At 31.7% G+C, this 9880-nt stretch overlaps 1 protein-coding gene across 5 annotated transcripts; it reads right to left on the reverse strand.

The window, feature by feature from the left end:
- Positions 1–1557: 1557 nt before the first annotated feature.
- Positions 1558–9512, reverse strand: LOC113523020 (zinc finger protein OZF-like). Of its 5 annotated transcripts, XM_052897882.1 has the most exons (4): positions 9323–9507; positions 4081–4510; positions 3520–3708; positions 1558–1700 (listed from the first exon to the last, which is right to left on the reverse strand). In XM_052897882.1, exons 2-4 carry the CDS (start codon positions 4472–4474, stop codon positions 1642–1644), a joined length of 642 nt encoding a protein of 213 aa, XP_052753842.1. In that variant the 5' UTR covers positions 4475–4510; positions 9323–9507; the 3' UTR covers positions 1558–1641. The 5 variants fall into 5 exon arrangements, with proteins under 5 accessions (XP_052753842.1, XP_031769963.2, XP_052753841.1 ...); XM_031914103.2 differs by lacking the exon at positions 1558–1700 and having other exon boundaries at positions 2085–3708; positions 9323–9512; XM_052897881.1 differs by lacking the exons at positions 1558–1700; positions 9323–9507 and adding an exon at positions 9112–9246 and having other exon boundaries at positions 2085–3708.
- Positions 9513–9880: the final 368 nt, after the last annotated feature.

The following is a 9880-nucleotide window of genomic DNA, read 5'->3' on the forward strand; positions in this document are numbered from 1 at the left end:
TTTACTCCACATCCTTGAGGATCAAATATGCATGCAGGACAGACTTTTAACTTAACTTTTCTATCACTGGCGCTACTTTCATACTTCCTCTGATATGCTTATTTTATCCATTCTTGTCATACTTCAAACCCATCTGAACAGTCGCATCTCAGCTACGTGCTTTTCATCCGTCACCTTTGCTGGCCAATAAGACAGTAGGCTGGATAAATTATAAGGGAAATTTACGAATTACAGGTGGTTGCCATAATACTGCTCAAGTCTATAGGCGACGGTTACCACTTTCCATCAGGTGAGCCGTCAGCTTGTTTGCCATTCTAAGTTGTTTGCCATTACATTTGCCACTTTACTAATGTATTTTGGACCTCAGCTCCATCCTCAGTAGCTTAGAAAAAAAGTATTGTCGTTACTTTTTTAGCAATGAGCTAGTTACAGCAGACGAGAAACAGGACGGGAAATAAAGGAATTGTCGTTACTTCTATTGATAGAATATCGCCCTACTTTACCTTTGTCTATATAGGGATTACTTGCTTTATAATCTATGCAGTATAGATACTCGTCATCGTCACTTTCATTACTTTTTTAATATAACATTGGATTGCTTTTTATTATTAGCTCTTTGTCCTCTAATTTGTATGTGTAGATTTCAGAAATAGGAAAATCAATTAAATAGAACACTTCGAGATATTGTACCAAGATAAAACTATAATCTAAGGATAACACACACGAGATTTTAAGTTAGACTTTCAGAAATACAAACCGCATCCAGTTTTTTTTTATGCGACTTAGAATGGCAAACATGGTGACGGCCCTCATAATGGAAAGTAGTCTATAGACATGAACATAACTGTTCTATTTTGTCCATGATGCCCCCATACATTGCCATTTCTGAGGACTAAGGTGTTATGCCTCTAATTATTTTACGTACCTATAGTGCCATGCATATGCGCAGTGCGTATATGCATGACATTAGAAACGGTTATATAAAATATAATATCTCATCTCATGTTTCATTATAAATATCAGAAACATTAGAGCTATTTTGTTGTAGTGGATAATAAAATGTCAAAAAACTAAAAATAAAATTTGATAGGTAAAAATTTATTTCAAATACAATAAAAAAAAAACCATATAAACAATGTGTGTAATGTCGTAATGTAACAAATGTCATAATTAGTGGATTAATTAATATAATTAATCCAAATGACAAATCTAAATTACAAATGACACCCCCGATACAATTTTTTTTTGCCCATTTGCACAATTGGACTTTTTTTTTCGTCTGTTAATGCTTATGACGACATGGGAAACGGCTTTTATTACACTTGCGTAATGTAATTCTTATATTATTTGGCTTCTAGCGTCGAAGCGTTTATAAAAACAAATATTATGAAATGAATAATTTTTTTTTTGTTTACTAGCAATAAAGGTCGACCTCCTCGTGGTTCCCCTGGAAACCATCGTGATTGATTCATTGGTAAATTTGTCACGATGGGCTAACTGACCTGCTTCATCTTCACTTATCATCCCTCACTTGTGCCCCGCCAGTGTATAACGCCAGTGTAGACCGGAATAAGCGGGATTACCATTCTATTACCATCTATCAAGACCTGAAATGCGTTGCAGGGAGTGGATTCAGGTGGCTCAGGACCGTTCTTTATGGTAGTCTATGAGGCTTATGTCCAGCAGTGGACGAATAATGGCTGAAATGATGATAAATCTGAGAAGTTTTAAAAAAAAATTGTCACATTAAATATATGAGAGCAGATGATAAATATGAAAAAGTACCTGAGAACAAAAAGAGAAACATAACAATAACAAATTTAAAGAAATATATGTTTTTTTAATTAGGAGGATTTTGCAAAAAGTATCTCTCTTAAGTTTTTTTTTTTTTTTTTTTAATTTTAGCCCTTAACTGAACATATCCAAAGAGAGAACCACTTAAACAATTACAGGCTCTTAGAAGAAAAATATTATTCATATAATTTGTGTGTGAAAAAGGAATACTAAATAGCTTATTATTTCTAGAATTCACCTTACGCTAAAATTACTCAATAAGAAAGGCAATTCAATAAGACTATATATAATTTTGTATAAAAATATTTAATCTCTTTCAGAACACGGTCTAAATAAAGACAAAAGTTTTTCTTAATGGATCTGCAATGTGCATACTTAAAATACAATTATTTAATAAATTTAGTCTTAATTTTCTCTATCATTACAGTAGAATCTCAATTATTTGAATTAAATAAAACCAGACGTTTCCCTGGTTTCTAAGTCAAATCACTAGACTGATTTGATTGTCATCTTGGAATAACATCCAAGTCTTTGACTTTCGTAATACGACCCAGTTATTTAATTATTACACAGAGAGTATCGCGCTCACATCACAGCCGTTCAGGACTAAGAGTCGCAGATGGTCCCGAAACTAGTCGAGATTTTTCGATCAAATAACACGTGAGTTAAACCGGCAGTTAGGTTAGGTATTACATTAAAATATAATGTGTACTTACGAAATTTTTAACAATAAAACAAATTTTATTAACTCCTTTTAACTTCATACTACAATTGTTTAACATTATTAATATACATGTAAATTTTTAACATTTTTTACGATTTCGTAAATTTATAACATTAATTATTTATTATTATCATGGATACGCATATGTCTATTTAAACGATTTGTAGAAAAACGTTTTTTACAAATTTTACAGCTGTACGGCTTTTCACCGGTATGAGTGCGGATGTGTGTTTGTAAAACTGATTTCGTACCAAAACATTTTTTGCACACATCACAAATATATGGCTTTTTACCAGTATGAATTAATATATGTGCTTTCAAAACTGATACTGTAACAAATTTTTTTTCACAAATGTCACAACTATAATCGTAACTATTTGGTTTTTTAGTACGAGTATGTGTACGCATGTGTCTATTTAAAATTGATCTTCTAGAATAAGATTTAACACACAATTCACAAGGATAGTTTTTTTCACCAGTATGAACAAACATATGCCTTTTCAAATCTGTTTTTGAAAAGAAACTTTTATTACAAATTTCACAACTCGGTCTGTCACCAGTTTTAATATGCATGTGCAGATTTAAACTTGAAGTACTTTTATAGCATTTTTTAGAAACTTCACAATAATTTGGTTTTTCTTTATCATGGGAATATCTATATATATGTTGATTCAAATATTTTCTAGCTATAAAACTTTTTTTACATATTTTACATGTGTATGGTTTTTCACCAGTATGAATACGCATGTGTAGATTTAAACTTGTAGTAGTTTTATAGCATTTTTTACACACATTACAAATATAGGGTTTTTCATCAATATGAAAAGTCATATGTTGATTCAAATATTTTTTTAAACTAAAAGATTTTTTACACTTTGCACATGTATATGGTTTTTCACTAGTATGAATATGCATATGTGTTACCAAAACTGATCTTAAATAAAAACATTTTTTACAGACATCACAAATGTATGATTTTTTACCAGTACAATGTACGCCACCTTTTATTTGTGAATCCATTTCACGATTTTTTTTACACACTTGATATGAACATGGTTTTTTACTATAATGAACTGACATATGAGATGCTATCGTATTATACGACGTAAATACTTTTCTGCATATATCACAGAAGTATATTTTATCAGATATTACTACCTTTACTTGTTGCATGGATTTATGAACAGCATCTGGAAGCAATAGAATTTTATTATTTAGTACATAAGGAAAACATAGAGAATAATCGTCTAATACGTAAGTATTAAATTCTATAAATAATCTATTTATAAATGTCTTAAAAAAGTTTATGTTGATAATTAAGTCAATTTTAATAATTCTTTTTCTTCAAATGCTTAACTTCTCTGTTGATCTCATATTTGTTTTGCGGCTTTAAGCAAAATTATTTTACTAATAGTGATCACTTACCACCATGCGGATTTCATACCATACCATATCAGCCGTTAACTGTCCACTGCTGAACATAGGGCTCTCCCTCAAAGGGGGGCTTTAATAATATTACAGTATAAAAAAAAAACAGAATACACTGGAAACTGAATACTTACTTGATATCTTATTATGAATAACATCTTTAGGTTCAGTTCTAGTGTATAATGAATGTTCATTATCTATGTATACTGTTTCTGCTTGAACAACTGTAGGTCCTATAACCAACTCATCCTTTATTTCATGATTCTCATATAATTTCTTAAGATAATGACTTTCCTTTTCAGAACATATATTATATACTGTTGCTGCCTCTCTGCTAATAGTAACATTTTCTGTTTTTACAATTACAGCATTTTCAACATTATCCTGTTTAACTTTCGTTTCGTATTCCGGATACTCATCATAGAATGAATCTAACTCCTGTTTAATATCGGAATTAACATATAGATTAGTTTCTTGCACATTGTCTGCGGTAATATTTGACTGCAAATTATTCCCCTCCTGCTTCATATTTGAGATGTTCAAATCAAAACCGTTTTAAATTATCTGTGGAATAAAGAATATATCAGAGTATATAGTAAATAATATCAGTACAGTTCAATTCCTATTAAAAAAAAAAAAAACAATATTTTTGGTTGGATTCTATTTCATTAGCATTATAAAGATTACTACTAGTTTAGACGAAATCCTAGAATAGAATAGGGAATTTGAAATTATGAAAAGAGTTACAAATTGCTCGTGAAATGTAGCTAATGACCCCGTAAAACCAACATAGATTCTTCCCATTTAGAGGTCCTCTCAACGTCATTGAACATCATGAATATCTCATGTAATTATTGTAACTATAATAATCCGTGTCAATTAATCTTTTTACTGACTATGTACTCCAACTATCTTTTAATAATCTCTTCTTAATCAACCGTATATATTTTGAAAGTTATCACAATTACTGATGATCAAGATATAATTTCCGAAAACCTATGGAAAGATCAAGATAGCATTGAATCATGAAAATCGCAACACTAAGGTAGATTTGAAAACTTTTATGCGTACTTAATCTCTTTTCATTTAAGAGTTTCCTCTTGTCGGTGCAACTAATTCATGCATCTCCCTCCAGCCAGTTCTATCCCAGGCCATATCCTTGACCTCCCTATACGACCTAGTGTTTCTTTTATCTGTCCCATGTAGTTATATTATTACTTACTTGTTACGTATTATGTATGTATGTGTATGTTACTTATTGCAAAGTAATATACACATACATTAAGTAAAATGCCAAGATAATTATATTTGACATAATTACTGCATGTTTTATAATAATAATATTACCTTTCTGATATGGAAACACCATATCAGAAAGGTAATTTAAAACACTGATTATATGTTCTAGGATCTGAGCAAGTTAATATACTATAAGGATAGCGATATTTCAACATCATTTATGGCTGCTGCTAGTAGATGAAAATAATTTAATATCATGGCATAGAAGATAAAGCCACCTGTTTATATGTTCAAATGAAAATGCAACAATTTTATGTAACTCGCTGTCAAAGAAAAGGATAGAAAAAGAAGTTTAATAAAAAAAAAATATAAGCGTGCTCATGACATATTAGAATTAGTGTACATTGATTTAGTTGGTCCTCTTAATCAATCCTAGGGAGGAGTGAAATATTGTCTAGTTCTAATAGATGATTTTTTAGTTTTAGAAAGGTATGCGGGTCAACACCATTGTCGCTAAGAAGTCGCTTTTTTATAATTATATTAATTTAAATAAGACTATACGAATAAAAAAATTCAAAATTATTTAAAAGGGCGTGGTATCAAACATAAGAGAACCTCAGATGCCTAAAACACAATGGTGTTTTAGAACCAAAAGGATGATAATTGGAAAGCCCAAGTGCATGTTGCACGACAAGTCAATTTGGGATGATGCTTTATATTGTGCTATATATTTTAAGACCAGACCACTCACTATGACTTGCAAATAGTTTCTGAATAGGCAAGAAAGAAAACCTTTCTCATCTTAGGGGTATTGGATCATCTGCACAGGTTCTTATAAGGGATGGTAGTAGAAAAAAAATTGATTCAAAGACAGTAGATTGTATAGAGCGACGTGAGATATAAATTCGTACACTGAAAATTTTTAGAACTGGCTACTTGAAAGCAATATAATAAAAAATGTTGTTAAAATTTTGAAAATGAAACTCTTTACGAATAATAGTGAGTATATAATTTATTCGTTTGTCATTTGTTTTACGGTTTGGCGGCAAATTGAAAATAATCTGTGTAACGTTATCATAAACTTAACACGACAAAATTTTCGTGCGATGATTTTTTATGACTTTCGATATCATCTAAGTCAACAAGAAACTTATGAAAGACTACGATGAAGCCCCGTCTCGTGCTACTGTTTACAACTGGTTTAATGAGTTTAAACGTGGTCGCACTAATCTCACCGATGATGTGCATGAGGGACGGTCTTCTACGGCGACGACTGAAGATAACATCAGAGTTATGCGGCGTATGATAGAGACTGACAAAAGAGTGACCTATCAGTAGATCCGAGCAAGCTTAAGGATTGGTATGAGTCAAGTGCACAAAATCCTCCATGAACATTTGGCGGTCAGGAAGCTTTGTGCCCGGTGGATACCTCATAATTTGACCTAGGCTCAAACTCCGTCGTGTTGATTAATGCCGTGAAATGCATAAAAGATTTAACTGAGGTGACTCAAATTCTGTGTTTGACATAGTTACGGGAGACGAAAGCTGGATTTCCTGTTATTATCCCGAAACTAAAAGACAGTCAGCTTAGTAGGTGTTTCCTTTCGAGAAGTTGCCAACTAAAGTGAAGAAAGGTCGAAGCGTGGGAAATAAGATGGTGGGCTCGTTCTTTGGAAGGACAGGTCATTACGCGACAATTATTTTAGAGGATCGAAAAACAGTTACTGCAAAGTGGTACAGTAATAATTGTTTGCCACGTGTTTTGGAAAAAGTACGTATAAAACGACCTCGCAGTAGGATCCTCCTTCAGCACGACAATGCTTCGTCGCACACCGCCAAGTAAACGATCGATTATTTGGCGACCGCAAACATAGAACTACTGGGTCATACGCCTTATAGCCCCGACCTCGCACCTTGCGATTTTTATTTATTCCGAAAAATAAAAGAAAAACGTTTCAGAAGGCCGTCGAAGAGATCCCTAAGGATGAGTGGGAAAAGTGCTTTTCTCAGTGGTTCTGTTGGATGCAGCGATGTATTAACGTGAATGGACACTATTTTGAAAACATAAAATAAAGGTAAAACTTGCTAATTTAATCAGTTTTTTATTTTCTAAGGACTTTCAGTTTGACCCCCCTACCTGCTGGGAAAGTACAGCCTAATGTCCTTCCTTTTGATTTCTATCTTCTTAAATACACTAACAGATGTCATTATAAAGCATTTATATATTTTTTTTCTTTTTTACAACACAGGGGGCAAACGAGCATACGGCTCATCTTATGATAAGTGGCTACCGCCGCCCATAAACGTAATGTTCTCTGATGAGAGCACATCGTTAACGATTAATCCAAAATAAGCATCAGAAGCCCTTACATAGCCTTATTGTCCACAACACCAACGGTATTGCAGGTGTGCTGCCGGCCTTTTAAGAAAAGCTGGCAGCACACCTGAAGGTTACGTTGACATATCGGTTCGGAAATACTGCTGCTGCAAGTTGATTCCAAAGAGTAGTTGTGCGTGGGAGAAAGTGCCTTGAAAAACGCACGGTGGCGACCGCAAACATATATATATATATATATATATATATATATATATATATATGAGATCTGACTCCAATGGATTTTTTTTTTGTGGGGCTACCTTAAGGCTAAAGTGTACGACTCTAACCCGCTACACGCAAAATAGCAATAAAAGTTTTAATGCTACTGTTTAGAATTTAGTTCCGAAATCTATTTCAAGCGGCAAAAAAGTCTTGAATATTGCGACTGATCACTATTGCTGTGTGCGGTGTATATATATGTATATATAGTGCAGAGTCAACACGTGTACAAAAAGGACATCAATTTCAACGATGGTTTGAGTAATATTTTACAAATTATTAAAGTTTTGGAGATTGATGTTGGCGTCCAATCATATAATTTTTGTCTTGAACCCGATGCTAAACGGGTTAAGCACGCTGAGCGGTCTTTGACAGATGCGGCAAAAGAAGCACGCTCCAATATAAAATCATCGAGAAAAGAGAATGAGGAAGAAAATTTAAATATAGAAGGGCAGCTGTATGGTCCTGGGATAGCAGATTAATGGTAAAAAAATTTAAACTGACGAAATTTTCATTTTTTCATGTCTATAATGTATTTCAAAACTTTAAATGCGTTTTTCTCGAAACACGATTGTTCAAAACGGCACGCAAAATAACTCCAACAATTTTAATTTTTTTATTCGTATTTGTTAAAATATCTTAAAATATATATAAAATAAGATTTTGAAAAGAAATCTGTAGGGGATTTTCGATAGGTTAATTTAATAATTTTTATTAACAAATGATATTTTTTTTATTTGTTGAAAGTTTTACGATTTAATTCAAATACTCGCCAAACACACAAAAATCAATATTTTTAAAATCGCCTACTTATTTCTCTAGCTATAAGCATGTACAATAAGTGGTTTTTTTTACATCTAAATTTGCAGCAGCTACACTGCGTGCCGCAGAGCGTCTCAAATTCTACGTGTCTCGCGAAAATGGCTGTGATGCCGTCATTTTTGAATATTTTTTTATAATAATTTTCTATTTTGTTACTTAAATATACGCTAAATAACTTCGTCCAATATTATAATTTTATTACCTTTCCTTTCATCAAAAAAAAAAATAATAATAATAATACAAAAACACGTTTTTTTAAGCTGTTACAATGGTGTTACCCCTTAAATTTTCCACTCTATGACCATTCTGTTCTTTTCAATTCCCTCCGTATTCCCTTACTTACATAAGTTCCAACATTATTGTTTCTTGATAATTTGATTTTCTCTTTTATTTTATCAATAACATTAAGTTCGTGAATTTTCTCAGTTTATGTACTTTACATATACATATATATTTTTAAGGTTAAATATATTATTATTTCTATTCAGGTATCTGTCCTTCTCCTTACATTATCCATTATTTAACTTTTTTGATTCTTATCCTAAATTCCGTCGTCCAAAACTCCCTTTATTAAAATGCTCTTTCACAAACTTTGTTTTTGGCGGATGCACTTTGTGTCGGCAGTTAGCTTTTTTTTTCTCTTCATATAAAGAAAAAAAAAGCTAACTGCCGACTCTCTAACTATATTCCTTAGTAATACTTGCATTTGATATACTTACATTATCCTTTTATTTAAACTGCGTCGTCTACTTTCACCTCTGTCTGGTCGAATATTAGATTGTACATTAAGATTTTTAATTTATAATATAAAACGTTTAAAAGGTTATACATGTAAAAAAAATATAAATAACACAGAGTATATATAGGTAACACCACAGAGCAAGTAATCACCACGTTATAAGAGTTGGCATCAGTTTTATTCAACGGAAAGTGAAATGCTTTTCAAATCAACAACACAATGAAAGTTATAAAAAAATAAAAATAAATGATTTGCATTCAAAGAATTAAAACCGAAATCTTTGTTTAGAATATCCATAGTGTTGTACCATTTTTAATATACGCAATCGATTTTGAAAACCATTCTATTATAAAAAAAATATAATAAAAATAAAATAAGTTGTGTAGAATGATATACAAAGTATTTTATTATTACAAAGTATTGTTATACAGTGTAGGATGATATACAAAGAATAAATAACGTTTTTAGCTCAACTTTTAATAGATTTGAACCCAAATAAATTTTTTTTTTAACTCTGTAAATTATTGAATTCCTCTAT

The sequence above is a fragment of the Galleria mellonella genome, unplaced genomic scaffold (genome assembly GCF_026898425.1).
Source record: "Galleria mellonella isolate WM207_F2 unplaced genomic scaffold, CSIRO_AGI_GalMel_v1 utg38, whole genome shotgun sequence".
Classification (NCBI taxonomy): Eukaryota; Metazoa; Arthropoda; class Insecta; order Lepidoptera; family Pyralidae; genus Galleria; species Galleria mellonella.

Bases quoted from the DNA above. Each gene is read 5' to 3' on its own strand.
- LOC113523020 (XM_031914103.2), bottom strand. From the start codon at position 4,474: ATGAAGCAGGAGGGGAATAATTTGCAGTCAAATATTACCGCAGACAAT. The intron at 3,709-4,080 runs GTAAGTATTCAG...TATTGCTTCCAG, and splicing joins TATTCATAATAAGATATCAA to ATGCTGTTCATAAATCCATG.